The 27,946-nt window shown below is 43.9% G+C and overlaps 8 protein-coding genes across 14 annotated transcripts in view; 4 read left to right on the plus strand and 4 right to left on the minus strand.

The window, feature by feature from the left end:
* LOC115766909 overlaps window positions 1-7,568 on the plus strand; it is a 32,572-nt gene extending 25,004 nt beyond the window's left edge. The window contains 10 exon segments of the mRNA XM_030710991.1: window positions 1,283-1,358; window positions 1,484-1,567; window positions 1,651-1,712; window positions 1,905-2,102; window positions 2,168-2,233; window positions 2,305-2,574; window positions 2,576-2,819; window positions 2,887-3,539; window positions 3,608-3,759; window positions 4,811-7,568. Coding sequence (XP_030566851.1) covers window positions 1,283-1,358; window positions 1,484-1,567; window positions 1,651-1,712; window positions 1,905-2,102; window positions 2,168-2,233; window positions 2,305-2,574; window positions 2,576-2,819; window positions 2,887-3,539; window positions 3,608-3,759; window positions 4,811-6,305 — 3,300 coding nt within the window. The 3' untranslated portion in view covers window positions 6,306-7,568.
* A 7-nt stretch (window positions 7,569-7,575) lies between these two features.
* On the minus strand, window positions 7,576-9,305 carry LOC115766917. Its single transcript, XM_030711003.1, has 3 exons — window positions 8,824-9,305; window positions 8,059-8,762; window positions 7,576-8,004 (listed from the first exon to the last, which is right to left on the minus strand). Exons 1-3 carry the CDS (start codon window positions 9,248-9,250, stop codon window positions 7,972-7,974), a joined length of 1,164 nt encoding a protein of 387 aa, XP_030566863.1. The 5' UTR covers window positions 9,251-9,305; the 3' UTR covers window positions 7,576-7,971.
* Window positions 9,306-9,528: 223 nt separating this feature from the next.
* On the minus strand, window positions 9,529-10,839 carry LOC115769871. Its single transcript, XM_030714876.1, has 5 exons — window positions 10,628-10,839; window positions 10,384-10,558; window positions 10,133-10,325; window positions 9,959-10,078; window positions 9,529-9,908 (listed from the first exon to the last, which is right to left on the minus strand). Exons 1-5 carry the CDS (start codon window positions 10,797-10,799, stop codon window positions 9,687-9,689), a joined length of 882 nt encoding a protein of 293 aa, XP_030570736.1. The 5' UTR covers window positions 10,800-10,839; the 3' UTR covers window positions 9,529-9,686.
* A 49-nt stretch (window positions 10,840-10,888) lies between these two features.
* Window positions 10,889-12,591, plus strand: LOC115769925 (putative Dol-P-Glc:Glc(2)Man(9)GlcNAc(2)-PP-Dol alpha-1,2-glucosyltransferase). The gene is made up of 3 exons (XM_030714966.1): window positions 10,889-11,198; window positions 11,271-11,741; window positions 11,810-12,591. Exons 1-3 carry the CDS (start codon window positions 11,046-11,048, stop codon window positions 12,533-12,535), a joined length of 1,350 nt encoding a protein of 449 aa, XP_030570826.1. The 5' UTR covers window positions 10,889-11,045; the 3' UTR covers window positions 12,536-12,591.
* On the minus strand, window positions 12,578-15,998 carry LOC115769881 (protein wntless). 4 transcript variants are annotated; one of them, XM_030714888.1, is made up of 3 exons: window positions 14,177-15,998; window positions 13,097-13,461; window positions 12,634-12,767 (listed from the first exon to the last, which is right to left on the minus strand). In XM_030714888.1, the coding sequence occupies exons 1-3, from the start codon at window positions 15,483-15,485 to the stop codon at window positions 12,720-12,722; spliced, it is 1,722 nt and encodes a 573-aa protein (XP_030570748.1). In that variant the 5' UTR covers window positions 15,486-15,998; the 3' UTR covers window positions 12,634-12,719. The 4 variants fall into 4 exon arrangements, with proteins under 4 accessions (XP_030570766.1, XP_030570748.1, XP_030570757.1 ...); XM_030714906.1 differs by lacking the exon at window positions 13,097-13,461 and having other exon boundaries at window positions 12,578-12,767; XM_030714897.1 differs by having other exon boundaries at window positions 12,688-13,461.
* On the minus strand, window positions 13,484-14,100 carry LOC115769943 (V-type proton ATPase 16 kDa proteolipid subunit-like). The gene has a single exon (XM_030714990.1). The coding sequence runs from the start codon at window positions 14,025-14,027 to the stop codon at window positions 13,551-13,553; it is 477 nt and encodes a 158-aa protein (XP_030570850.1). The 5' UTR covers window positions 14,028-14,100; the 3' UTR covers window positions 13,484-13,550.
* A 69-nt stretch (window positions 15,999-16,067) lies between the features above and the next one.
* Window positions 16,068-19,247, plus strand: LOC115769903 (uncharacterized aarF domain-containing protein kinase 5). Of its 4 annotated transcripts, XM_030714935.1 has the most exons (7): window positions 16,068-16,083; window positions 16,201-16,858; window positions 16,950-17,098; window positions 17,157-18,017; window positions 18,073-18,238; window positions 18,301-18,649; window positions 18,721-19,247. In XM_030714935.1, exons 3-7 carry the CDS (start codon window positions 17,084-17,086, stop codon window positions 19,025-19,027), a joined length of 1,698 nt encoding a protein of 565 aa, XP_030570795.1. In that variant the 5' UTR covers window positions 16,068-16,083; window positions 16,201-16,858; window positions 16,950-17,083; the 3' UTR covers window positions 19,028-19,247. The 4 variants fall into 4 exon arrangements, with proteins under 4 accessions (XP_030570795.1, XP_030570812.1, XP_030570787.1 ...); XM_030714927.1 differs by lacking the exon at window positions 16,068-16,083 and having other exon boundaries at window positions 16,099-16,901; window positions 16,975-17,098; XM_030714952.1 differs by lacking the exons at window positions 16,068-16,083; window positions 18,721-19,247 and having other exon boundaries at window positions 16,097-16,858; window positions 18,073-18,242; window positions 18,301-18,405.
* A 1,332-nt stretch (window positions 19,248-20,579) lies between these two features.
* On the plus strand, window positions 20,580-23,068 carry LOC115769933 (inactive ubiquitin carboxyl-terminal hydrolase MINDY-4B). Its single transcript, XM_030714978.1, has 8 exons — window positions 20,580-20,648; window positions 20,715-20,932; window positions 21,000-21,168; window positions 21,325-21,390; window positions 21,527-21,597; window positions 21,723-21,876; window positions 21,939-22,010; window positions 22,080-23,068. Exons 1-8 carry the CDS (start codon window positions 20,592-20,594, stop codon window positions 22,602-22,604), a joined length of 1,332 nt encoding a protein of 443 aa, XP_030570838.1. The 5' UTR covers window positions 20,580-20,591; the 3' UTR covers window positions 22,605-23,068.
* Window positions 23,069-27,946: the final 4,878 nt, after the last annotated feature.

Below are 27,946 nucleotides of genomic sequence, written 5' to 3' on the forward strand. Positions count from 1 at the left end.
TTTAATTGTCAGGCTATGCAAATCAGCATAAGGTGTTTTTTTTATATTTTATTTAATTATTTTGTTTAAGTCAGAGCATTTCTTTAAGTCTCTCAGATTAATATGTTCTTGCAAGTGTAAATGGGCTCTGCATTTCTTCATTTTGACATCAAGTCTAAATTATCTAGGCAATTGTGATATAGAATAGTTATCGATAAGGATAGTTATCGACAAAGCTAGTCATCGATAAAGATAGTTATCGATCAAAATATAGTCATCGGAAAATCTAGTTATCGATAAATATAGTTATCGATAGAGATAACTACCGATAATATAGTTATCGATAACTGTTTACACGGCACGCTTAATCGAATTAAAAAACTATAATTATTAAATGGTAATTTCCACAAGATTCAGTTTCTTTTGTGCTTAATCTGACTTTAATCTGCCTGCTCACATGGATTATTGTTTAGTTGAGCGTGGAAAACTTTCCTAATGCTCACACAGCGAAAATATATGATTGCTAGATTATTGTCGTTAAGGTGCTGTGGCATATGCCCAGCCGTATTATTGCATTCACCATTTGTGGACTGGGCAAATGTGCAGGTGCAGTTAGCATTACGAGCTGGGAGTCGAGTCTCTGCAGCCTCTGCTGGCGGCTTACGCGGAACTAATGATGTAGTAGATGTCTTTGGTTGACCACAACAATGTTTTGGTGTTCGCCGGATTGATTATACAACGGACTTTTACTACCCGAAGCAAGTCGTGAAAAACCATTACGACTCAAACCCAGCGTGTGATATGAGACATTAAATTAAAAGCAACAAGCGAGAGTGCCCGCATATACCCTGTACCCAGCTGTGAGCTTTCGTAATATTCATAATTGTTCATATAATAAAATAACTATGCGTTATCTCACAATTTACACGAGGAAAATATTGTATATCTTTGTGAGTTCTACAGCCAGATATCTTTGGGATCAAATCGTTTATACAGACGATCAAAAATATATATATATATACCTTACATATTACTTTTGAAGAGCCGCCTCTGTTTTTCATATATACACTCTATTTATCAGTCGAAAAATCAAGAGTAGCTAAAAATAAATAAAGTAAAATCTAATAATGCATATGCCCATTTTAAATGGTTTACAGAGCATAAAAGAGTATTAAAAAACAACTGAGCTAAATGATCTGTCGCTGGGAATGCGATGGCAGTTCATAAATTATAACTAATTATCATATGCGAGTGCATAAAAATGTGTATTAAACAGCATTATTATTAATCTATTCAATTGCAGAATATACTCGATAGATTTAATCCGGGTGCCAGGCAGTTAATTGCGGCAGGCAAAAGTTACCTGAAGGCGTTGCATGGTAAGAGTACGGCGGCATTATAGTCATCATATATTTATATATATACATATATACATATACTATGCTTAACTGGGCATACAGTTAACTAATTTGCAATGCATTTCGTGCCATTTCACATGCAACAGGTGCCGCAACTGCCTCGCGTCTATTCAATGAAGCATTGGCTAAGATTGCAATGAACGCGCAACAAAGCGGAACAGGCGATATTGGTAAGACCGCAGAGCGAAAGAATGCAAGGGAGAGCCCCTTATTTCATCAATAATAACTAAATATACTCTTGATTTCATTGCAGGTTCGGCTTTGATGAGCGTTGTTAATGTTAACAAGGAGATACAGGAGCAACAGATGAATATTGTGAGTAGAAAATACAAGTAAGCATAGCTTGAACGCATGAGAATCGCAGAGAAGGGCGACATCTTGCTCTATTCTCTATGCTCTATGCCTCGCCTTTCTCGCCTTTCTATGCAATTCTCAAGAATTCAAGCTAAGCTTCAAGTCTATGTTCTTCTATTTGTTCGTACGTATTAAATTTCCTCTGCACTCCAGCTGAAAGCCTTCTACGTTGATCTATTGGTGCCATTGGAGACAAATTTGGAGAAGGACACGAAAGTCGTGCAGCATGAGCAAAAGAAATTTATGCAGCAGCACAAGGTGCGCATGGAGAGCTACCAGAAGGCCGTTTCCACAATGAAAAAGCAGCGCAAGAAAAAGGCCACGCCCGAGAATACAGAAAAGGAGCTGAGAGTAATTTAACTAGCCCCAAATGAGAGTCACGAATCAATTGATTAAACAACTCACACTCATTTCAGAGCCTGCAACTGTTGGAGGATCAAAAGAAAAAACTCGACATATTTTGTGATCAGAGCTATAAGAATGTAAGTTTGTTGCCTAAGTCATTTGTTTTGGCTTCCAAGAATCAGAGCAATTCTTATACCCATTCGCACAGGCCATGACACAGGAGCGTCGTCGCTATGGCTTCGTCTTGGAGCGCCAGTGCTCGATCGCCAAGCACTGGATGGCCTACCATGCCACCGGCAAAACAGTAATTGATAATAATTTCGAAAATTGGCAAGAGATTGCCGCTTCTCGTGAGATAATTCCGCCGGCCGCATACGAAAGCGCCGGCTACAGCAGCAGCAACAGCAACACAAGACGCCTGGTGAGTCATCATGCGCCCAGCCCTAACAACCTCTCTCTCTTAACTACTCCCCGTCTGTCTGTCTGTCCAGGAGCGCATCAAAGACGCTGACGACGATCAGCTTCAGCTCCAGGGCCAAGGCCAAGGCCAGGGCCTGGGCGCCCAGCTAAAGAAGTCGCGCAGCATCGATGCGCCGTACGGCGACATGCGCACTCTGCACGAGCGTGAAGGTGTCTCAGGATCGGCGCACTATGCCCAGAACTCGCTGCCACGTGCCAAATCCGATTTCAATCTGGCGCTGGTCGGCGCAGGACCCATCACAGGTAGCTCGCAAACCCACTTCACCTGCCCCCACAGAATGTACACAGCTTATTTTGACACAACTTGCAGGCAGCAAACACAAAATCATTGAGGAACAGCTGGTGCATGGCGAGCTCGAGCGCGGGGATCAGCGTCCGCTGGTCAAGGCGCTCTACGCGTACATGCCCTCCGGCGAGAATCAGCTGTCCTTCGAGGAGGGCGATCGCATAGCGCTTGTGGGCGCCAAGGCCAAGGGCTGGCAGTTCGGCGAGAATCTGCGCACTCAGCACTTCGGCTGGTTCCCCGTGGCGTACACCAACGCGGAGAGCCTGGAGCTGGCGCCTTCCGCCGGTCGACGCTACGAGAACATGCACATGAGCTACGAGCGCAACGGTGCCAGCGGACTGCGCAGCTACCATGAACAGCAGCAGCAGCAGCAGTATGAGGCGCAATTGGAACTCCTGGATAGCGATTCCACCTATCGGCGACGACGCAATCACAGCGCCGAGGAGTCCTCGCCCACGCGCATGTTTGGCGACACTATCAAGCAGCAGAAGAAGTACCGCACCGGCTCCGCGGCCAATCCCCGTCCCGGCCCGCCGCCCACGCTGCCCGCTCCCGTGCCCAATGCTGGCCAGAGCCAGAGCGCCCGAATGCTAAACAGCTCGCAGAGCTTCTGTGCCGCCAACGGGGTGCCAGCTGCCGTGGAGAGGCGCAAGCAGAAGCTGCTAAATGGAGCACAGGTGGGCAATCGCTACTGCTATTCCATAATTCCTCTTAACTGATCTTTGCTAATTGATCTCACCCGCAGAGCTCGATGAGTCAACCGTCCACAAAGTCCGCGGCGGCGGCAAAGACCTCGCTGCACAGCAGCAACGACAGCGGCTTCGCCAATGAGCCGCCGCCTCAGCCCGAGGTGGATTACTCCGACGAGGAGCCAGCCACACAACGTGTGCCCATACGGTAGGTTCCACAGAAATGCAGATACAACTAATCTCTAATTTGATATTGTTGTTGTTGCGCCGGAGGGGATTGGAATTGTTACTCTATGTAGAAGGAAACATATTTGACCACATAATTCTTGATCCATATTAACATCCGAGTCAATATGGCCAGATCGTCCGTCCAGATCGGATCGCTTTATCTTGTAGCTGCCATAGAAACAATCGAAAAATGTTTTTCAGACATTTATTTTTGATTTTTAAGATGCCTTGACTTTACTATGCTCCTCCAAAGCTTATCAAAATCGAACTTCATCATATAGTTATATTTTAAGATGGACAATTTATGTTTTCCAAGATATCTTAACACAGCAACTAGGAGCTTCAGGTCATATGCATACCATACATATAGTTGGGGTCCAATACATATAGTTGGGGGACTCTGTCGTGGTTGGAGGATGTCCTTGAAGAATCTTCTCTTGAGCTTCCTGACAACACACCTCCCAGCGAGGTCTCTTGTTACCCGGTTGTTATCGGTTGGCGAATGCTCCGACTTGGCTGTCCATGGTCACTGTGCAAGGTAGCAATTCTGACGTACCAGTTTGGTGTTTGAAATGTCTGAATCCGTCTTCGATTTGCCCGAGGTGCAATGCCCCAAGCCTGGATACCGTATCTCCAGGTTGGCGCCAGCACGACGTCAAATGAATTGTATTATTGCTGGCTGGAGTGTCATCAGATGTACCTCTTCAATAACTAGCTCCACCCCTTTTGCCGCGACAACAACAGGTATATCTGTTGCACCACCTGCTCCATCCGCTGCTGTTGTCACTAATCCGCGCCTGCCCCATCACATATATATATATATATTTATTGCTATGATTGAAGTATTTAATTTATTTTTGTTTGCTGTTTTATTGTTCTTTTGATTCCATGTATCATCATTATGTTCTTTGTTGCCCTTCATCATTGTCGCATCCTTTGTGTTAACCACGCCCGCACACACACACACGCACACAATCCACGCACACACACACAAACGCGCAAAATGCCTAACCCACAACAACATACTGAAGACGACGCGCGGACACGAATACACATACGGTGCCGCGGGATGTGGCCTCCTGGACACTGAGTCGCAATTTCCGGAACAGCGTGGACAGCCAGATCGATGACAAGAGCCTTAACCGGCTGAGCCGGCAGAGCGTTGGTGTTGGTGGCAAGATGCGTTATGATTTGATTGCCTCGGACGATGAGATACTGCAGGCCTCCAGTGCGGGCTTGAAGCGCACCAAATCCTTCTGGAAGTTTGGCGGCGGTCGCAGCGGCGAGGACATCCTGGCCGGCATGTCGCTCTGGCAGCATCGCGATCTGGTCGCAGCGCCCAATATGGAGGAGATGCGCGACGAGTCGCGCTCCGACGAGGATCGGGAGCGCAATAGTCACAGCAACGGAAATGGCACACTGACCAAGTCGCACAACTCCAGCTCTTCGCAGGAGAAGCGCGGACGCAAGGACAGCATAACTAGCACGGAACTCTATGGCGATGACGATGAGAACATCTATAGCATTAGTCCGGCCATGCCGCCACAGAAACAGCAGCAGCAGCAGCCGGCGCAACAGCAGCAGCAGCAGCAGAGGAGCAGCGGCTATACGCCCAAGTCGCGCATGAAGATCATGAAGACGATCGAGATTGATATTGAAGAGCCCTCAGAGAGCGAACGGCTGAGCACCATGCGTCACGGCCAGACGCAGCATCAGCAGTCGGACTATGGCCATGGACATCGCAAGCTGGACAAGCAAGGTTCGGGCTCCGCCTCCTCTACGCCACAACACAAGACACAGACGCTCAGCCGCTCCAAGCCGGCACAGCAGCAACAGCAGCAGAAGCAGCAGTTCCCAAACTCCACGGATGAGGGGGAGAGCGATGAGCATGGAACGCTCAAAATGAGCGATGTGAACAACTTTTTTGATGACATGCAGCATGATGGAGCTGGCAATACTGGCAATGGCGCCGGAGGCGGCAATCATGGCCTGGTCATGAAGACGCTCAAGCGCAAGGACATACTCAAGCAGTACTACACCAGCGAGGATGAGTCCGAGGCCGAGCTCAAGTCAACTAGCTCCGATCCCTATGACTGCATCGTCATCAATGATCATCTGGTGCGCAAGGACGACAAGCTGAGACGCCAGCATCATCATCAGCAGCAGCAGCAGATGGAGTTTCACACATTCCGCTCGTCCACATCCACAATGGCGACCAATACGCTAAAGAAGTCCAACACCAAGGACCAGGAGAGCACGCTGACCCGCAATTCCACAGCCAACTCGGCCGGCGCACCAACTGCCACCATATTGCCACGCACGCGCCTGCTTAAGTCATCTTCCAGCAGCAGCAACAACAACAACAACAACAACAACAACAACCACAACAACAACAGCAGTGCGACCCTGGAACGCAACTTAAAGGCGCATGTGGGCAACAAGAGCTACGGTCCGTGGTACGACTTCTGGGATCAGGAACAGCATGGCATCACTGGCCAGAAAAGCGCCAGCGCCAAGCTGAAGTGATCTGATGCCAGCCACTAGGCAGAGGGTCGGGAAAGTAGGGTGCAAAATGGAATGTAAGAAGTTGTAGTTTCGTCGTTTTCTTACCAGAGAAGAAAATGGTCCGAGCGTGCCGGCATTTGAAGAGAAAGAGCGAGAGAGAGCATGAGAGAATTGTGTAGCTTGCAGGTGCAGTCATAGAGAAATTCATATTTTTACAGACAACATTAACTCTCTCTGAAAATAATTATTATGAAATAATTTCAAACAGATTTCAATACATTCAATGTTTTTACGAAATTTCTCAAGATCAAAAATATTTTTTATGCTGTTTAAAAATTTGAAAAATGTTTCGTTTGCAGTCGAGAAAAATTAAACAAGTTTTCTATAAATAAATAACTTACATCTGTAATCAGTCGACCATTTTCTTTAGTTTCGCATTAAAATAACTAGAAGTTAGGAAATTTCTATGGTTGAGCAAATATATTTTTACTAGAGAAAATATCTTGATAACAGAAATTTCTTTGGCGCTAAATTTATTTGATTTTTTTTTAAGATTTTATGAGCATTTTCTTAAATCTTAATGATCCTCTTTTGTTGTGTGTTTTTTTTTTTATTGATTTCGAATAGTTAGACAGAGAACATGGAATAATGCATTTCATTTTGTAGGGAAATGAAAAATATGCTCACATCACATATCAAACGCTGACTGCTTGCTACACGAAATCTCACAATGTGAGAACTTCCATTTTTGGTGCCTTGCATAACGCACAGTTTTAAGATGAACACAAACACATATACCATATATACATAAATATATATACTATATCTATATTTTTTTGCTTTAGACATAAGCTCTTGCATCATGTTACATTCACACACACACATACACCTGCCCCGAATGAGTGGAAATATTACGAATGTATTTTATATTTGCAGCAGGCGCGGTATTTATCGCAACTATTCCATAGGCTACAGAAGCTAGACACTAATTACAACCGACCCGTAGAAGTAGTCTATATATTCCACACAAAATTCCACTGTATAATTGAATGCGTATGTAAAAAGCCGTCATACCCTTGTCCTTTAAATTGTACAAAGTTGCTATAACAATGCGTATGTAAGTGCTCTTTTCAGTAGTGCCCCGTAGCATAGCTCTGTGTGCTGCCCATTTCTACTCGCAATGTGCGTCACTCTTTGCAGCGCCTCGCAATTTGCCACCATCAAGTTGCGGCACACGAAGACCAACGATCGCTCGGCACCGATGATCTACCGGAGCGTCAACAAGTAGCAACGACTGCGCAAGGTGGAGTTTTTGTTGTGACCGTGCGACAAGGCCTACTGAAAACTTCAGCTACACACACACACACACACACACACACACACACACAAACACAACCCTAAGCCCGAACACAAAGTTAAAACATAAACCTTATCTATTAAAAAGAGCTAATGGTTCTGCTCTGTCATGCCCGACAAGCTGGAACTCGAAGGACCAGCTGTTGACCAGTTCCAACTGCAGTTGGGCAAGGATTCTTGGTAGTCATTAAGTTGTATTGTTTGTTAAAAAATTATGTATGTATGTTAATGATCGAAAATTGTAAATTCAAATATTATGCCGAATAAAATAAATTATAAAAATCAGTTGCATACATTATTTGGTTTAACAAAACAATCTTCGGGAGTAATCTTATCGAACTACCCTTAAATAGACATTCGTTTCCTGCAAGTAAAAGAATTAATAAGCTTGAATAGATATAAATTTCATTGGACTCACAATATCTATTAATTGGGACTCATCGCCAAGAATGATGACCAATGGTTTTTTCTCGTTTGGATTTCGCACCTGCTGCAGCACGCGATATGCTTCAGTAAGAAAATCTGTTCCTAAATCTGGTGAATCTATTTTTATCACATTTAAGCTATGACACTCTCTGAGTATATGCAAAACTAGACTATCGATCGGACACGATTTGGGCAGCTTAATAGAAAGATGTGTTAGCTGATCGAGAGCTATCAATAGTTCCAGACATCGCGGCTCGGTAAAATCACAATCCAATTCCCGCAATGTTCGTATTTGTGCGATTTTAGCGGTCTCCTGGTAGCCAAGGCTGGGCGCATGAATGGTCAAAGTGTGCAGCTGCTGCGACAGCTTGGAGGATACGGCAGCAATCAGTGGCATCAGAGAACCATAATCTATAGTGCGATTGCCAAAGATCTCTAGCTTACATAGATTTGGCAGTTCGGCAAGAGCCGTGTACTCGGCGGCCTTTTGGATCATACATAAACTGAGCTCCTGAACAAGGCTTGAGTGGCGAACAAGATCTTCGAGAGTCGGCCGAATCGAGGCATTATTAAATATCAGTAGCCGTATTTTAGTGTGCCTATCGATGGGCTCAATCAGAGGGTTCCTGCTCAATCGGGATTCCGCCAAAAGCTCGTCACATTCGTTAAAATGATACAAACTATCCACAATGCAATCTAAAAGATAGATATGTTAGTTAATCAAAGTGCGTGTGTTTGTGTAGATGCTTGAACTAACTGTCCTGATAGGTGGCAATTCCCTGCATGTTTGGCAAATGCTCAAATGCTCGCAAAATCTTTTCATAAGTCTCGTAAGGCTCGTCGTCTTTTATCCAAAGTATTGCACGCTCCAGAGCAGTCAGTTTTTTCAGAATGCCTATGATTTCTCTAAACAATATTCCGCACCAATCGAATTTCCTATTAAAATTTATAACTATACGCTTCACATGTCTGCTGATTTGGCGCAATAAGAGCAGTTCCTGTTTCAATCCCTTAGCGCTGCTTTCTCCAAGTTCCAGTTGCTTATAAAGACAATTCCGATAGCCCAGCCAAACATGACGGAAGCGTGTGCAAACTCCTGCAAAACTCATGTGATTTTCAATCGGCAGATATTTAAGTACGCAAGCAATACAATCATCGTTAAGATCGAGAATATGTGTGCGCATATTTACTGATTGTAGAAATTAAAAATTTTCAAAAGCAAGAGTAAACAAATAAATAAAAACATCTGTTTTAGCATTAATGTAACCAGAGTTCGGAACAGTAAAAATCTCTTATTTTTACCACGGAAAAAATACTAAAACACATTTTTAAAAATCCATTCGCAAGCGAAAGTCCTTACAGGCTGCAGATTCGTGCCCACCTGATGAGCCCAGAGTAAACATAGTAAATAAATGTTTTAAAAAGCGTGATTCAAAGCCTTTTTTTTCCGGTTTACGAATGTTTATCAATATCATGAGCATTATATTTTCGTTACAGGCAACTATTCAGTATATTTATAAGCTTTAAGATTATATCAACGAGGCGACAATAAAACGAGCCGACTGTCTGTTGGAAAACATCAAGGGTTCATAGTTCAATACATTTACGTATACGTTTATATTATTGTTTGTATTTCTTGTATATATTGTGCAGTAATGCCGTGACTTCAAACTTGATTTCCGACAATGCCTCAGGTGGAATATCCTTTATAATACTGTCCCAGAATGCATACACTTCCGGATATTGCAGGGTCGACTGTTGCTGCGCAAGCAGAGCCTTTTGTTGTTTCATCATTTTGACGAACATTGATGCAAGCAGATCAGGATTTACATGACTCCTTGCCTTTAGGACTAGTTTTAATAGACAATACAAGGAAACCAAACTGAACTTACGTGTGAATAGCTACTCGATGTTTGTTCGTCCTCATCAAAGCGCGCTGCTTCCGGCTGAGTTGAAGATGTGGAATTGATTTGGAATTGATGCTCATCTTTGCAAATGTTGCTGCCAGACATCTGAAATAAACCGACGTTAAATTTAAAGAATATTGACATTTTATATGGCGTTACGTTGAGAATGGCGCTGTACTTTTCTTCCTCCTCATCAATAGAAACTTCGGGCAGCTGAACCGCAGGTCCATTGCCCGTTATATAATTATCTTCAATATTGTCTGACCAGGCTTCACTCTGTGGTTCGTAGGTTTTATGGTTTGAGGAATTGTTGCTCGTACGATTCGATCCTTTTGAAGCAGTTCGGTGGGTCCTGTAAAGCGCAAACAAATTTAAAATAAAATCAAAAAACGTTCGTTTGCATAGCCTACTTGCGTCTTGAACAAACATCCGATAGAAAGGACATGCGCTCTCCAAATTCCAAGTCGACATCGATGTCTTCTTCGCTACTTAATGGGTCCCCATCTGGTCCAGATAATTTGATGCGCTTCGAATAGTTTCGGTAGTTTTCGCGCAATACCTTAAAGCTTTCACGACAGAGGGTAACTAACAATACATTTAAATAGTTATATTGACAGTTAAATGCAAAGGTGTTACGGTTTTAATATTGCAGACCATCTTTTTTTAGCTGGTGAGCGACTTCCCTCCAAGCTTGATTTATTGCTTGAAGATTCGAATGCATTGGATGTGAAGGATCCCAAATGACCATCTTCTTTTGTATGGCGTTAATTAAAGCTAGTTTATCTGCTCGCGAAAATACCAGAGAGCGTTTTTGAGCTGCACTCATTTTTTAAATAATACAAAAATGTTTCTCTTTTCAATATATAAAATCAGATGTAAACATTTAACAGCCCTGTCAATGGTTTGGTAAAAAAAAAAATTGTGTAGCAACACTGGAAAAAAATACCGATACACCGATAGGCAGGCCTTAGGTCGATAACATTAGTATGTCGTTGCCGGTGTCTTTGTCCAAAGATAAACAAAACCAGCTAAAGAAAACAGTCTGATATTGCTGATCAATGGAAGTCTAACGATGCAGGGCTCTTGGAAAGTGGTCTTGCCCGTTGGATTTGTGTTGTACTCGCTACCGCTGTTCCTGCGGGTTAACGGCACTGCCGAGTACATAATCGATGAAGAGTTTCACATACCACAGGGCTTGGCCTTTTGTCGCAAGCAATTCGATGTGGTATGTGACAGTAGCAGGTGCAGGTGCAGTCATAGCAGCCCCTAATCAAATGGCAATTTGTAATTATTTTAGTGGGACTCCAAAATCACAACGTTTCCTGGTTTATATCTACTTGCCTTAGTATTGCACCCGTTTAACTATTGCACGGTTACGGGTCTGCGTCTGCTTAGCCTGATCGGCGCGGGCATCAACATTCTGTTGCTGTACAAGATACGCCGCCGCACCCTAGCAGGCACTGGAGGCAATGCCTATGCCGCGCACGAGGCAATAACGATGTCGGTGCTGCCTCCCCTGTATTTCTTCAGTCATCTTTACTATACGGACACGCTGGCCTTGACAATGGTGTTGTTGTTTTACAATTACTGGCAGCAGGAGGCTCACCTGCCGGCATCAGTTTTCGGTGCGGCCAGTGTGCTTATGCGCCAGACGAACATTGTCTGGGTGTGCATGTGCTGTGGCATCACCATCCTGGACACGCTTGTGCAGCAATGCGCAAGGACAAGCACGACAAGCAGCCAACCAATACGACTATTTGGCAGCGAAGTGAGCAAAAGCCTATATAAACTAAACATAATAATGTATTTAAAAACATGAAATGTTTTCGCTTACAGCTTTGGCTACAGCTGCTCAGCAGCCCGCAGCTGATATGCAATTGTATTTTAAGGATTATGGCTAAATGCTGCTTCTACGCCTCCATCATATTACCCTTCATTGGCTTCATCTGCATCAATGGCTCCATTGTAGTGGGCGACAAGAGCGCCCATGAGGCTACTCTACATTTACCGCAGCTTTTCTATTTTGCAACCTTTGCAGTTGGCTTTGGCATTTCCAATACCGTGCGGCAACTGCGTCCAGCGTTGGCGCTGCTGCGACACCATATGGTGCTGGCGTTGCTAATTATGTTGCTCATAGCCTTGGTGGTACATTTTAATACCGTGGTCCATCCGTACTTGCTAGCTGACAATCGTCACTACACCTTCTACATATGGAGTCGCCTGTACGGCCGTTACTGGTGGTTCCGCTATGCCATGGCGCCGCTGTACCTGTTCGCTCTGGCGCTGCTCTGCTGTGGACTGCGGCATATGCCTGACAGCTTCAAGTTGATGTTTCCGCTATCTCTGCTGCTCGTTTTGTGCTTTCAGCGTTTGCTAGAGCTGCGCTATTTCCTGGTGCCATATATAATCTTCCGACTGAATACACGGCCAGCACGCAAGGGCTTTGCCGAGTGGCTGGAGCTGGGCGCACATCTGCTCTTGAACGTGGTTACGTTCTATGTGTACTTAACAAAAGAATTCTATTGGAAAAACTACCGCACACCACAGCGAATTATTTGGTAATGAAATATGCGCATCCATAACTAAACCTTTTTTTGTTTAAATATTGCTTTTCTTTATTGAATTGCTACTTGAGTGAGAAATTGCTCTACGTTGACACAGTTACACGTTCTTGAATATCTTAATGTTGCATTCAGATGTTGTGCATATAACCAAAAGTACTCGAAAATGTTCGATGATAGTGTTGTTACTGGCAAGTTAAAAAGATTTTCCATATATATAATACTGCCGAGGCCTAAAAAGAAAATTATGAAAACTAAGTACACGCATTTACTACAAATATCAGTTAAAAACATTAACTTGGACACTACTTTGAGCATGCAGAGAAAAGTCTATAAAAAAATACATTTATGAATGCTAATGAGTAATATTAATAAATATATAAGTATGTGTTTGTAAAATGCAAAATCTAGGCAAGAAATGTTTCTGGTAATTGTAATACTAATGAGCCCACGCCCAAACACCAGAGTAAAGAGCGTTGCCTCTCCGCCAAAAGCTAATCTTAGAAATAGTTTGGCACACAACATTATTTTTTATAAAATTGGCCCCCTAATCAAAGGCCACCTTGCGCGTAAAGGAGGTGAGCGACGATATTTCACTGGGATTCGAATCGGAAGGCAGATTGCTGAATTCGATTTCTTCACTGGCGGCGGAAGCAACAATATTCTCATTGGACTGTGTCGTCTCGTCGCTGTGACGCATGGTGGGCCACTGCTTGTGACTGGGCGCGTACAAGATGATCAGGGCGAATATGTAGATGTTCCACATGCCATAGACTCCAGTGAGAAAGGCCGAGGTCAGCTGAATTTCAATATCCTCATTCCATTTCCAGTGTCCCTCGGCCATTTGGCCCATAATAAAGCCGGCGACGGTCAAACCAGCGCACAGCAGAGTAGCCAGCATAAGGAATTTGAAGCGGTATATAAGGCCTAAAACAAAAAACTTCCAAGTGTACAGTATATATCACGTATTGATAATGTTCAACAAACTTATAATAATTCACATTCAAAAGTTTAGTTTACTTAGTAAACAGATAGATGGCCACAATAAGGCCGTAAAGACCCAGTACTTCGGCAAAGATCAATATCAAAACGATTCCCACGAATAGCTTTGGTTGCAGCGCAGAAGCCCGCACACCGGCATCGCCCACAATTCCGATGGCAAAGCCGGAAGCCATACCAGAAAGACCAACGGCTATGCCAGCGCCCAGATTGAGGAAGGCCCTATAGCTGTTGTACAGTTTAGACAGAGAACCGGCCAGCAGAACAGAGACGACCAGGCCGTAGATGGCAATAATGCCTGCCATAACAACTGGAATGATGGCCTTCATAATAAGTTCCGGATGTTTCACAGACATCGATGCGATTCCCAAGCCCGCCTTGGCTGTTCCATAGGCTGCGCCCAGCGCCGTAAACACTATGGCCGAGGTGGCGCCCATTACACAGAAGAAGCAAGCGTAAGCTGGCTGATCCATTGTCGCTTCCGGATCGTGCATTTTTATAAATATTTATGAACTCATACACAGGATACACAGAAATATAATGAAAAGATCCGACTTGCTATACTTTCCCCTTATGTTGGAAAATGAATGCCTACTGTTTAATAAATAATTGTTAACTAATGTAGCTAATAGTCTTGACTTACCCTCGTAGTGGAGACGTCGCGCTTGTGACATGGATGGCAATGATGTGCGCTTGTCGCCAATATCCTTAAACACCTTCCAGACCATGAAGCACAGGAAGAGAAAATAAATGGCAGCCGAAACGCCAGCAAGTACAATGAAACTCATAGCCACTTTGGCGCCGAGCGGCGTTGTCCAGATAGAATAGAAGGGATTGCGCAGCTGTACACCGCGCTCGCAAATATCAAATACGAACAGCGAAATGCAGCCTACAACGACTGCGGACAGATGCTTCCAATAGCGCGAGCGTATGGTTGACTTGTTGGGCGTATCCTGTATCAGCATGTGCTCTCCCGCAAAGACCAGCCAGAAGGATAGCAGCATCGCATAAAAGATTCCTTGTCGCACATCGCTCAACAGCAGCATGTACGGCATTTCTATGCCCAGGGTAAGGTACTCCAGTGGTAGATTCAAAAAGCTCAGGGCACCGCCCAAATACAGCAGCATGTATTCCAGCAACGCCGGCGAACGTTGGAGTATATGGACTCGCCTCCAAAACCAAATCATAATGCCGACCACAAAGGGAAATAGCATGGTCTTGAGCAGAAGCCAAACCTGGGTGAAGCCGCCGTTCTGATGTATGGCCGTTAGTGTGAGATCATGCATGTGACCAAACTGCAGATTCATCCGCTTTGGTGTGTCTATGGGAAATCGCAGGTTAAGAAGATAGAAGTTATGATGCAGTGCGCCCAGCTCGAACAACGGTATTATATCACACGTGTATAGCGTCTCCAAGAGACCAACGTGCGCGGCATAACAGTCCAAATAACGCTGTTCCACGCTGTGCGCATACAGCTTCCAGTCTGTATCCGCATCCTTTTTGTTGCGATACGCGAGGCGTGTATCAATTGTTAGCTGCAGCTCCTTGGGTGGCTCCCTCAGTTCCGAGGATGAGTCATACGCAATGTCAACCTGCAGGACTCCAATGAGATTCTGCTGCCAGCGCGAGTAGTCCAGAGTACGGTTGTCGCGTGGCAACGGCATTTGAAACACGTACACCAATTGATTGGCCATCTTTAAAGGATCCTGCTCGATATCCATATCCTGCAGAGATTTACAAGCTCCATTTCCGCGAGAGTACAGAAAAAAATTGGTGTCATTTTGACGGCCCGGCACATCGCGACACTTGATGCCCACCACGGTCTGATGACCGGCGGGTACAGGCGCATACAAGCCACCCATAAGGAAACAGGCCACTTGACACAGCATCAGGCTACTGACCAATATGGACAATTTGCGTCCGCTTAAATTTTCGAGAATTGTACCCGACATTTCGGCTAAGGTGGCAATCACTATTTCTCAACGAGGCAGGCTATTCCTTTGTATCTGCCGCTTAGGTAAACAACTTTTATTTGTTTTAGATTCACGCTATAAAAAGAATTGAATATGTCGGCTGTCGGCGAAACAAACAAAGCGGCGTTCGTATACAGAATGCTAGGGTTGTCACCTAGTGCAGAGTCCGATATGCAAACAGCTGTTGATAGTTTTACCAAATCTACCATATGCTAAACAAAGTATCAATTGCTTTATTCTGTCTTATTGCCAACAGTTTGGTTCAATTTTATTTAAACAAAAATAAAATTATATTATGTTTACATGATAGCTGACAGCTCCGGCTAATAGAAGCTAGTTTCGATACTTTCCGAATATCGATGACAATTCATGCAATTTTTACACTGCAAGATTATCGGTCGGAAAGGACAACAAAAATATTCAAATTCACTGGGCGCGTACAAGATGATCAGGGCAAATATGCAGATGTTCCTCATGCCATACACTCCAGTAAGAAAAACCGAGCTGAAATACGACAAATCGCATTTTGGGAACAGTCACTTGATCAGATATACTTTTTATTTTTTATTAAGCAAAGGTTAGTTCCTTAATATTACTTACTTTATATTTTCTTGTTGTTGCCATAATAATGTTCAAACAACAACTATTACCGTGGCGTACCCTTCTCACTGGTACCGCACACTGATGTAAGTAGATCTCCACCTGTTGACATTGGCGAGAAGCACCTGTACACCCCTGAGTGGTTAAGACAGACGCCCCAGCTACTACTCCAACAATACGGCAACAACCACAACCACCGCGTCCCTCAGTAGCGGCTGCAGGACCTGTGCCTTCACTGGTACAAGACGTGCCGCACTGGAGCCTATTGGAGCACGCCCCAAACCACCAATGAGGCTTTCCAGCCCATCCCGGTCGCTACATATGACGCTCAGAGCTCTTTTACGGCAGCAGCGTCCTCCTGGAGTTAACAATATCGTCGCAATGGAACAGACCCCTGACCAGGCAGTTGACTCAGATGCCTATGAGTTTAAGGTCTCTCCCTGAGGATCTGAGCAAAAGATTCGGACACGCACAGAGGCATATAATATATAGTATGGCGCACTTTTTTGGATACAATAACAATTATATACTAAGCAGCCAGAGCCACTTGAATGTATTGCCCCGGGCTTATATTACGCAGTGCTGTTCAGTAGCCTTCTAACTGACCGTTGTACGGTTAGTGGTAGCACACAGCTTTCGAACATTTTTATTTGCCTCGATAGTTTCCCAGATATCGATAAACATAATACTTGTGCTGTAAGGTTACCAGACTATTAAAAAATGATAAGCGATATTGTGACAGCGAACCCAAAGTGAGTGCATTTTTATTGCACGTTTAATTAAAATATTTTGAACGTAGGTCAAACTACAATTTTATAATTATTTTATATTTTATACATATAGAGAAAGTTATTTATATATAATACAGATAGTTTTCAACTCTATCACGGATATGCGTATATTGCTCATTTCTGCTGCTGAAACAGCTGTAACGAACACCTGTTCGCCAATGTTTTGAAAGAAAATTTTGGACGAAAATGCAACGAACACCTGTAAGTGCGCTTGATCCATTTGTGCAATACCATGATTTAAATCGAAGTACATATACAGCATCTAAGGATGTTATTTCGTTTTGCCAACAGGCAACTATGCAGGAGTAAAGAATTTCATAGCAGGCGCTCCACCGCCCAGAAGCTGAACAAACCCCAGCGCCGATGGCAGAGTGTGCCGTATGTGCGATTGGGGGTCTTGCTGGCAGGAGCTGGCGTCATTGGCTATGATGGCATTGTCAACGAGTTCACCTACTGTGGGGCATCTGTGCGTTTCGCCCGCTCACTGAAAACTGCATCATTGATAGCTGTCGATTATCTGTGGCTGAACAAGAATGATCCGGAGTATGAAATCAAGAAAAAAGTAGTGCATGAAAGTAGTGCGAACCGCCTATTAGAAACGTGTCTGCTTAATGGTGGCCTCTACATTAAGGTGGGGCAAGGATTCGCAGCCATTAATCACATTTTGCCAATTGAATACACAAGTATACTATCAAAGCTGCAGGACCAGTGTCTGCCAACCTCAAAGTCCGATATACAGAAAGTGTTTCGCACTGATTTTGGCCAGCTACCCGAGGATATATTTCAAGAATTTGATTACAAGCCCGTTGCGGCCGCGAGTCTGGCGCAGGTCTTCAAGGCGAGGTTACAGAGCGGCGAGCAGGTGGCCGTCAAAGTGCAGTATAGCGATTTGCAGAAGCGTTTCATCAGCGACTTGGCCACTATTATCTTTTTGCAAGACATAATCGAGTTTATCTTCAAGGACTACAATTTCGGTTGGATCTTAAATGATCTCCGCAAGAATCTTGTGCATGAGCTCAATTTTGTGCAGGAGGGTAAAAACGCTGAGCGCTGCGCCAGGGATCTACAAAAGTTGAGCTACGTGCGTGTGCCCAAGGTCTTTTGGGGCCACACTAAGACAGTGAGTAGTTAATTGATTCAATTACAATGCCCCCAATTAATCTAGTATTCTTCAGCGTGTGCTTACACTTGAGTGGATGGACGGGCTCAAAATTAGTAACATGGAGGGCATAAAGAGACTGGGCCTGCGTCTAATTGACATCGACCATAAACTATTTAAAGTATTTGCAGAGCAGATCTTTCACACTGGATTTGTGCATGCGGATCCACATCCCGGCAACAGTGGGTAACCAAATAAAAAACATCGAACCGCTTTAAGAAAAAACTTAAAACTTTCTTCTCAGTATTTGTGCGTAAAAGTGCGACAGGTGGCGATGCGGATATAATATTACTGGATCATGGACTCTACGAGGAACTTCCTCATGATGTACGGATTCCTCTTTGTGAATTCTGGGAGGCCACTGTGCTGCGCAATGAGCCACGTATGAAGGCAGCTGCGAATAAAATGCAGGTTGTTGATCATATGAAGTTTGCCGCGGTGCTCTTCCAACAGCCCATCAAAATGGAGGGTGGTCGCATACGCAGCAAACTCACACAGGAAGATATCGACTATGTGCAGAAGGTAGCCAAGGAAAACTTTGATATCATAATGAGCACCCTTAAGGAAATGCCGCGCAGCTTGCTCTTTGTGGTGTGAGTGCATTGTTCTTAACAAACTTGGAGAAATAATAATATGATAATAATTTATGTTTATGGTCTTCCAGTCGCAATCTGAATACTGTACGAGCCATTGGCGATATGCACGGCGATCTGGTGGACCGCCCGCGCATCATGGCTCGCTGTGCCCAGAGTTGTCTATACAAGCAGAGTAGGTCGCCAACCCAGTATATACACTGGTTATACCGACGCATATACTTTGAGTACTGTCTATGGGCGTCTGCCTTCAGGGTCCGCTTGTTGGATTGGTATTTCAATTTCCTGTATCTGGTGGGACGGGCACCAGCAGGCGCCAGGACACTTATGCGCGACATTATGAAACAGGAAAAGCAAGTGTTGCATAAGATAGATTAATTAAACAAATAACTACCAGCAGATAACCATTACTAAAAACAATAGAATATTCCATCTTCAGCCGTTAAGCATTGTGGCATTTGATGTTAAATGCAATTCTTGCATATATTTAGAAATATGTCTTTTAAATTTTTTGTAACACGTCATGTTAAATTTTTGTGATTGGTCTACTGTCTAGAAACTATATTCAAATTGTACTATAATAAAAGCCATTTGAAGCTATCAATGTAATGGACATGGGACATGTACAATTCGATTATCCATATAGTTCTATTAAATTGCACAACTCTTCCAAGGTCGGCTCACTCCAACAGACATCGCTAACCAACATTCACCTGGCATTTTGGTAGCCGAAGGACAGCAAATCGATACGTTTTTTAGATAAGCAAAATTTACTATTTTGCATAAGGTAATTTGTATGTCCTGTAAAAATAGACCGAAGTAGACCAAAATACTTTGCATCATTTCCAAATGAACATTTTCCTGGAAAGATATGATATATAATTAATTCACCCGTTAATCAACTAAAAGGCGGCAATATCTGGAATGTTTGTGGAAGGGCATAATACATCAGTCAAATATCTAGTAATACCGATTATTAAGTTACACACATATTTCTGGCCCAAAATACTTACAAATGGGCGTCAACAACTAGATGTTTCCGCTTGTGTGGGGCGCCATGGCAGGCTTCAACATGCCAAAATTCAGCCATCCCCCATATATAGGCACGCTTTGAGCACAATTTAGCACTTTCACTTCTCGAACCATACATACCATATGTATTATACGATATAGCGGGTATCGCGTGGTGCACACAAAACTAAATTCAATTCAATTTCATTTAAAGTTACTTTCGTTGATTGACAGACAAGTGAGCCAAGTCCTTTAAGCCAGATTCAAGCCGTACAGTGGGTCACATGGCATTTAATTTGGACGCAATTGTCTTTAAAGTTAAGATGTGGCAAAAATAATATTTAATATTGAATATTCCATCATTCAATATTAAATATTATTTAAAATGTTATATTGTTTTCAACAAAATATTGAAAGAATTTAAGGAGGAGCCAAGGCTCAAACCAAAGCCTGGGTTCAAAAACCGAAACTAAAGGCTGCTCTTTGGTTCGAAAAGTTAAGCGAATCAACCATAATTAATAATAATAATATAATAATCATAAACAGACAGTATATATATACGCTCTTGATTAACGTTTCGTTCACCTAGCTTGGAGAATCAATTTACTTCTGGGTTCTGTTATGTATTTATCGCATGGTTCAAGAGTTTAAGGACTTTTACATTTCATCCCATTGTCCGTGACGTGTTGCTGTTGCGCCCACGACTAAATATGAAATTAAAAATCAACGCTGAAGTGTGAAAGGCCTGAAATGGCGGCTGTCTGGCGGCAGTCAGGCACAAGCTCAACCTAGAACCGAGCTGTATAAGCAGCTGGGGCCAACATATCGCAAGAACATTTGCAGACAAGTCGCAGAACGAAGCAAAGGTCTCGAGCGGAAATCAAAATTAGCTGAACGTAAAAGCGGAAAAGTTTCTTCCTCAATTAGCACAATGAACAAGGAATTTATCATGCAGGGCGGCACGCCTATAACCTGCGAGCTGGCAACGGTAAACGGCGATCCTTAAATGCATGAAGCCTTGGCTAATCCTCTCCTGTGATGCCACCACCTTTAGGAGCTGCGCAAACTGGTCTTTGGCACCGCCGCAATACCCATGCGTGCCGAGTGGCTGCAGACGTCCTTTGTCTTTGGAGCACCGCCCAAGGAGGAGCTGGCATACGGCCTGCGCTCGCCACGGAATGCCACGCGCGGCATGCTGTCCGTGGTTCAAGGTTTCATATTAAAGTACCTGCTCTTTGCCCGCAAAACCAGCCGTGCGACCGCCACGACTGAGTGCGTCCTGTCCATCAGTGGAACCTTTCGCTCGCTGAAATGAATTCGTCTGTGTTTTTGCTTACAGTCCTTTGTTCGCCACCGCCGAGATGCAGCGAGATGCGCTCTTCAATGCTCTGGTCGAGATATTGCGCACCATTTCGGATAAGGGCAAGGTTACCATGGTGCTGCCTTCGGAGGACGAGGTGTTTGTGGATCACAGTGCCAGTTACTTTCACGATACGGTGACCGAAAAGGTGAGCCTGTCGTGATTGCCTTATCCATTTTTGATGGGGTGCAAGAAATTTGAAATATTTTCTAGTTTAAACAGCTGAAAACTTAAAATTTATTTTAAATTTAATTAAGTGTCGATCTGTGTTAATCAACACGAAAATATTATTTTATATTCACAGCTTTATACCTTTACACTCTCGCCCAACGAAGAACTGGAACACTTTATGAAGCGAAACTTCAAATACGTAAGAAATCAAGTTGCGGAAATTGCTTTAACAAAAATTGAAGCAATTTCTGTAGCACAAGCTATATGTATTATATATTTATATATTTAGTATGTTATTTGATGTAACAAAATATTTGCCTAATATGATCTAAAAGTTTACAGAAGAGGAAACGCCGGGCACTCTGCTGTTTCTTTATAGCGCTGTACTCACACGCTCGATGGGAAAGTAAGATTTCAGCTAAAGCGAGTGTATTTGATATACATATTTATATTTTATAACCATATATTTCTCATAACCATAACGATCTATTTCACTTCAATGCGGCCAACACTCAATTCGATGAATCGCAGAGTGCGCACCGACTTGGACTCGACAAAGTCATCGCCGTTGACGATGAGTAACCACGAGGAGGGCTCCCTCATGATAGTCACTCTGCTGTTGACTGGCCGTGCCACGCCCTATATACACAATGGCGTTATCAATGTGGGCGACGAGAATAGTTATGTGCGTAGCAGGAGGAACCATTGAATTGAGCGCAGAGATTGAGATTCCATTTAATATTGCAGGCAGTGCCACAGTATGGAGTATTGAAGCGCTGCATGATCGGCTTGCTCCTCTGGGACATTGAGTCCGCCAGTGTAAGTAGAGTTGATGCCTGATTGGTAAACGTACTAAACTAATCAGCTCTTGCCGGGCCGGGCCGACAGGCTGCTGTTAATCAATCGAGGCAGCCTGGTTCGCGCCTGAAGACGCCCAACTATCCCATTTGGATAACCAGCTGCACGGGTCACTTTGGCGTCATTTTCAATCGGAATCCGGACTTGCTACGCAATTATCATGCCGAGTCGCGCTTTGATGTCAACTATTACAGCTGTTCGGGCCATCAAATACTGATGACCATCGATAATCGCACCTACAATGAGCAGGCATTGGTCATGTTGGAGCGACAACCAATCACACCGGAGAGTACCTCGCTAACGGGCAAGCAAGCCGGCAAGGATGAGGCCGTTACGGCTGGAGGTGCTATTGCCGGTGTTGGTGTGGCTGGCGCTAGCGGCGGTGTTGGTGGTGCTGCTAGTGGCGCTAGCGCTGGCAACGATGTGGTCGCCAAGGAGGAGTCAATGCTCAACACACCATTGCAGCGTTTGATTCATACCAAGTGGGAAGAGGCAACTATAAGCTTTCACGTGCAGCCATCGATGTTGAGTTATCTTTTTAGTACCACACAGTAGACAGAGATCAGCTAATCTACACTCGAAAAGTATCTATTTCGAAGAGAAGTTAGGAAATACGAACCATATGAGCCCATCACATAACTTTGCATCATACGAATCACACCCGTTTTTTAGTACTTTTAGAGCTTAAATAGCTTCAATACTTATGATTAGTTCACTTTTAACAATTATAATATTCATAATAGAGCAGTTAAAGTAATCGGAAAACTCATTGAGGCATTGCAGCTAGCTTGTTATGTTGTCTCTTGATCTATGATATAAATCGACTTTCTTGGCGAATGACCAATTCAACTCTCCACGAGTCAATGCAAAATTATCTTCCCTTCACATCAAACCAAGTAAGTCTTTCAAACCACAAAACATAATCATTTGGGTAAACATTAGCCGTTCCTAGAACTCCTTCGACTGTTTTCTGTTTATCTATAAATCGTAGTCTCATAAGAGACAAAATTGTTTAATATTTGTTTTGTTTACAGCTTATTTATTATTTTAAATACTTAATATTTATTTGGTAAAATTCTGTATTCTGTTTAAATTAATTCAAAATCGATTAATTATAGCTATTTTGACGCTTCTCGAATGCTAGATCCTAAGCGGAATCATGATAAAGGCAAACCTATTTCTAGTCTAAGCTCAATTTTTAAGACATACTAAATAGCCACAGTTTCCAAGTAGCTCTCCAGTATAAATACTTAGTTTTAACTAGTATACCATCTAGTGCCATGACTTGTAAGCTTTCTAGTTAATAACTTTGCACCATTTTTTAGAGACATGCATACTCTGCACCTAGCTTACATAGATTCTACTGTTGCTGTCTTCAGAACATTGAATGGGTATTTTAAGAAGATAAAGGAAAGTTGAAATTCGAAACGAAATTCTCAAACAGCGATGGTAAATACACGTAAAATATTCCGAGTATCATAAAAAAAAAAACAACAACAGGCAAATTTGTTGAAAAACCTACTGAAACCTACTGAATTTTTACAAATATGCCTGGTTAAAATGTTACTGAGGCCTCTCTCTATCCATATAAAGCGACTGCAGGAACTCAATACTCAACGAGTTGAGATTGCCGCCTGGAGCCACTAGACGAAACAAAAAGTCCTGTACAATTATGAAACACCAACATACTTCGAAAATTTCAATTCACTGCACTTTATTTATTCCTAAGCAACTTGCAAATTGTAAAAAAGAAATACATATACAATTTTAAATAAATGTACAAGCTTTTTAACCGAGAATTTCTGAATTTAATATGATGGGCTTTCATTCAGTTGAGATGGGACACTAAATCCATGACCTACATTAATAGCTGAGATATAGCCCAAGCCCAAGCCCATGTCCATGGAATGTTTTCTGGTAAACATTTTAGATATTACCTTTCCACTAAGTACACGCCCGTTAAAGAAGGGAATCTTGATCTCCACTTCTATTTTAAAATATGTTTTAAGTGCATCAAATATAGAACCAAGTCTTGGAATCAACGGTTTCCACCCATGTTAGTCTTGCGCTGGGAATCTTGAAGCTGTAGAATAAACTTCTGTGTATTAAACCTTTGACCTACATTTGCCACCGAAGAACTTATTAAATAAATTCTTACAAAGATCAAAGAAATTGATTTTGAAGCCGATGGTAAGGAAAAAACTTTCATAAAACAGTTTTTCGCTAATTAACCACTGTTGTGCCTGTAATTTCCCAAATCGCTGAAACACGTATTCATTAAGTTCTTTTCGGACAAAGCTTAGGACCTAGCCCAAAATTCTGCGAAAAGTGAAACTCGTCTCAAATGGGTTTTCGAATAGATCCTTTGAAATAAAACGAAACGTCACCCACCAAATTTTTGACCCCCATTTGATGGATTTTCCAAAAAGTGAGAAACACACCTCAAATGAATTTGAACAAAGATCTTTGATAATTAGTTTGAGGCAGATCGGATAAGTCAGGACAAACAGTTATATATATAGAGATATAAATATAAATAATTTAAATAAAAAATATATTTTATGTAAGTGGCTTTCATGATCTCTTAATTTAATTTAATGCAAACTCACCATCATTAGTAATGTGTCGCCTCTCAGCTTCAACTGAAGCCCTGCTGCAATGGGCAGCCCTTTATATACTGTTGGCTGCACCTGCTGTTAGCTAACATGATCTGTTATTCATATTTAATGTAAACTTCCAACCCGATCATTCCTACCGGCCCGCCTACAAGCTTTGACTGAAGTCATTACACCATCTGCACTGGGCCGCTTCGCGCCTTCGACTGAAGCCCAGCTGCAGTGGGCAGCCCTTTATATACTGCTGGCTACACCTGCTGTTAGCTAACATGATCTGTTATTCACATTTAATGCTAACTTCATATACAAGCATCCGTACCGGCCCGCCTACCAGCTTTGACTGAAGTTATTACACCATCTGCACTGGGCCGCTTCGCGCCTTCGACTGAAGCCCAGCTGCAGTGGGCAGCCCTTTATATACTGCTGGCTGCACCTGCTGTTAGGTAACTAGATCTGTTATTCACATTTAATGCTAACTTCATATCCTAGCATCCGTACCGGCCCGCCTACCAGCTTTGCACCTGCACCTGCTGTTAGCTAACATGATCTGTTATTCACATTTAATGCTAACTTCATATCCTAGCATCCGTACCGGCCCGCCTACCAGCTTTGACTGAAGTTATTACACCATCTGCACTGGGCCGCTTCGCGCCTTCGACTGAAGCCCAGCTGCAGTGGGCAGCCCTTTATATACTGCTGGCTGCACCTGCTGTTAGCTAACATGATCTGTTATTCATATTTAATGTAAACTTCCAACCCGATCATTCCTACCGGCCCGCCTACCAGCTTTGACTGAAGTTATTACACCATCTGCACTGGGCCGCTTCAGGCCTTCGACTGAAGCCCAGCTGCAGTGGGCAGTCCTTTATATACTGCTGGCTGCACCTGCTGTTAGCTAACATGATCTGTTATTCACATTTAATGCTAACTTCATCTGCAAGCATCCGTACCGGCCCGCCTACCAGCTTTGACTGAAGTTATTACACCATCTGCACTGGGCCGCTTCGCGCCTTCGACTGAAGCCCAGCTGCAGTGGGCAGCCCTTTATATACTGCTGGCTGCACCTGCTGTTAGCTAACATGATCTGTTATTCATATTTAATGTAAACTTCCAACCCGATCATTCCTACCGGCCCGCCTACAAGCTTTGACTGAAGTCATTACACCATCTGCACTGGGCCGCTTCGCGCCTTCGACTGAAGCCCAGCTGCAGTGGGCAGCCCTTTATATACTGCTGGCTGCACCTGCTGTTAGCTAACATGATCTGTTATTCACATTTAATGCTAACTTCATATCCTAGCATCCGTACCGGCCCGCCTACCAGCTTTGACTGAAGTTATTACACCATCTGCACTGGGCCGCTTCGCGCCTTCGACTGAAGCCCAGCTGCAGTGGGCAGCCCTTTATATACTGCTGGCTGCACCTGCTGTTAGCTAACATGATCTGTTATTCATATTTAATGTAAACTTCCAACCCGATCATTCCTACCGGCCCGCCTACCAGCTTTGACTGAAGTTATTACACCATCTGCACTGGGCCGCTTCAGGCCTTCGACTGAAGCCCAGCTGCAGTGGGCAGTCCTTTATATACTGCTGGCTGCACCTGCTGTTAGCTAACATGATCTGTTATTCACATTTAATGCTAACTTCATCTGCAAGCATCCGTACCGGCCCGCCTACCAGCTTTGACTGAAGTTATTACACCATCTGCACTGGGCCGCTTCGCGCCTTCGACTGAAGCCCAGCTGCAGTGGGCAGCCATTTATATACTGCTGGCTGCACCTGCTGTTAGCTAACATGATCTGTTATTCACATTTAATGCTAACTTCATATCCAAGCATCCGTACCGGCCCGCCTACCAGCTTTGACTGAAGTTATTACACCATCTGCACTGGGCCGCTTCGCGCCTTCGACTGAAGCCCAGCTGCAGTGGGCAGCCCTTTATATACTGCTGGCTGCACCTGCTGTTAGCTAACATGATCTGTTATTCATATTTAATGTAAACTTCCAACCCGATCATTCCTACCGGCCCGCCTACAAGCTTTGACTGAAGTCATTACACCATCTGCACTGGGCCGCTTCGCGCCTTCGACTGAAGCCCAGCTGCAGTGGGCAGCCCTTTATATACTGCTGGCTGCACCTGCTGTTAGCTAACATGATCTGTTATTCACATTTAATGCTAACTTCATATCCTAGCATCCATACCGGCCCGCCTACCAGCTTTGATTGAAGTTATTACACCATCTGCACTGGGCCGCTTCGCGCCTTCGACTGAAGCCCAGCTGCAGTGGGCAGCCCTTTATATACTGCTGGCTGCACCTGCTGTTAGCTAACATTATCTGTTATTCATATTTAATGTAAACTTCCAACCCGATCATTCCTACCGGCCCGCCTACCAGCTTTGACTGAAGTTATTACACCATCTGCACTGGGCCGCTTCGGGCCTTCGACTGAAGCCCAGCTGCAGTGGGCAGCCCTTTATATACTGCTGGCTGCACCTGCTGTTAGCTAACATGATCTGTTATTCATATTTAATGTAAACTTCCAACCCGATCATTCCTACCGGCCCGCCTACAAGCTTTGACTGAAGTCATTACACCATCTGCACTGGGCCGCTTCGCGCCTTCGACTGAGGCCCAGCTGCAGTGGGCAGCCCTTTATATACTGCTGGCTGCACCTGCTGTTAGCTAACATGATCTGTTATTCACATTTAATGCTAACTTCATATCCAAGCATCCGTACCGGCCCGCCTACCAGCTTTGACTGAAGTTATTACACCATCTGCACTGGGCCGCTTCGCGCCTTGGACTGAAGCCCAGCTGCAGTGGGCAGCCCTTTATATACTGCTGGCTGCACCTGCTGTTAGCTAACATGATCTGTTATTCACATTTAATGCTAACTTAATATCCAAGCATCCGTACCGGCCCGCCTACCAGCTTTGACTGAAGTTATTACACCATCTGCACTGGGCCGCTTCGCGCCTTCGACTGAAGCCCAGCTGCAGTGGGCAGCCCTTTATATACTGCTGGCTGCACCTGCTGTTAGCTAACATGATCTGTTATTCATATTTAATGTAAACTTCCAACCCGATCATTCCTACCGGCCCGCCTACCAGCTTTGACTGAAGTTATTACACCATCTGCACTGGGCCGCTTCGGGCCTTCGACTGAAGCCCAGCTGCAGTGGAGAGCCCTTTATATACTGCTGGCTGCACCTACTGTTAGCTAACATGATCTGTTATTCACATTTAATGCTAACTTCATATCCAAGCATCCGTACCGGCC

The sequence above is a fragment of the Drosophila novamexicana genome, unplaced genomic scaffold, assembly GCF_003285875.2.
Source record: "Drosophila novamexicana strain 15010-1031.04,08,12 unplaced genomic scaffold, DnovRS2.1 tig00000009-arrow-pilon, whole genome shotgun sequence".
NCBI lineage: Eukaryota > Metazoa > Arthropoda > Insecta > Diptera > Drosophilidae > Drosophila > Drosophila novamexicana.

What these genes read in the sequence shown, in the direction of transcription:
- LOC115766917 (XM_030711003.1), bottom strand. Translation starts at nt 9,250, where the DNA reads ATGCGCACACATATTCTCGATCTTAACGATGATTGTATTGCTTGCGTA. An exon ending in AATTGCCACCTATCAGGACA is followed by an intron (nt 8,763 to 8,823) that starts GTTAGTTCAAGC and finishes TCTATCTTTTAG; the next exon opens with ATTGCATTGTGGATAGTTTG. An exon ending in AGTCCCAATTAATAGATATT is followed by an intron (nt 8,005 to 8,058) that starts GTGAGTCCAATG and finishes TTTTACTTGCAG; the next exon opens with GAAACGAATGTCTATTTAAG.
- LOC115769871 (XM_030714876.1), bottom strand. Translation starts at nt 10,799, where the DNA reads ATGAGTGCAGCTCAAAAACGCTCTCTGGTATTTTCGCGAGCAGATAAA. An exon ending in TCACCAGCTAAAAAAAGATG is followed by an intron (nt 10,559 to 10,627) that starts GTCTGCAATATT and finishes ATGTATTGTTAG; the next exon opens with TTACCCTCTGTCGTGAAAGC. An exon ending in CATCGAGTAGCTATTCACAC is followed by an intron (nt 9,909 to 9,958) that starts GTAAGTTCAGTT and finishes CTAGTCCTAAAG; the next exon opens with GCAAGGAGTCATGTAAATCC.
- LOC115769925 (XM_030714966.1), top strand. Translation starts at nt 11,046, where the DNA reads ATGCAGGGCTCTTGGAAAGTGGTCTTGCCCGTTGGATTTGTGTTGTAC. An exon ending in GTCGCAAGCAATTCGATGTG is followed by an intron (nt 11,199 to 11,270) that starts GTATGTGACAGT and finishes TAATTATTTTAG; the next exon opens with TGGGACTCCAAAATCACAAC. An exon ending in TACGACTATTTGGCAGCGAA is followed by an intron (nt 11,742 to 11,809) that starts GTGAGCAAAAGC and finishes TTTCGCTTACAG; the next exon opens with CTTTGGCTACAGCTGCTCAG.
- LOC115769943 (XM_030714990.1), bottom strand. Translation starts at nt 14,027, where the DNA reads ATGCACGATCCGGAAGCGACAATGGATCAGCCAGCTTACGCTTGCTTC.
- LOC115769881 (XM_030714888.1), bottom strand. Translation starts at nt 15,485, where the DNA reads ATGTCGGGTACAATTCTCGAAAATTTAAGCGGACGCAAATTGTCCATA. An exon ending in GCGACGTCTCCACTACGAGG is followed by an intron (nt 13,462 to 14,176) that starts GTAAGTCAAGAC and finishes TTTTTGTTTTAG; the next exon opens with GCCTTATATACCGCTTCAAA. An exon ending in TCACCTCCTTTACGCGCAAG is followed by an intron (nt 12,768 to 13,096) that starts GTGGCCTTTGAT and finishes TTTTCTTTTTAG; the next exon opens with GCCTCGGCAGTATTATATAT.
- LOC115769903 (XM_030714935.1), top strand. An exon ending in TTTGGGGCCACACTAAGACA is followed by an intron (nt 18,018 to 18,072) that starts GTGAGTAGTTAA and finishes AGTATTCTTCAG; the next exon opens with CGTGTGCTTACACTTGAGTG. An exon ending in GGATCCACATCCCGGCAACA is followed by an intron (nt 18,239 to 18,300) that starts GTGGGTAACCAA and finishes CTTTCTTCTCAG; the next exon opens with TATTTGTGCGTAAAAGTGCG.
- LOC115769933 (XM_030714978.1), top strand. Translation starts at nt 20,592, where the DNA reads ATGAACAAGGAATTTATCATGCAGGGCGGCACGCCTATAACCTGCGAG. An exon ending in ACGATACGGTGACCGAAAAG is followed by an intron (nt 21,169 to 21,324) that starts GTGAGCCTGTCG and finishes TTATATTCACAG; the next exon opens with CTTTATACCTTTACACTCTC. An exon ending in CTCACACGCTCGATGGGAAA is followed by an intron (nt 21,598 to 21,722) that starts GTAAGATTTCAG and finishes GATGAATCGCAG; the next exon opens with AGTGCGCACCGACTTGGACT.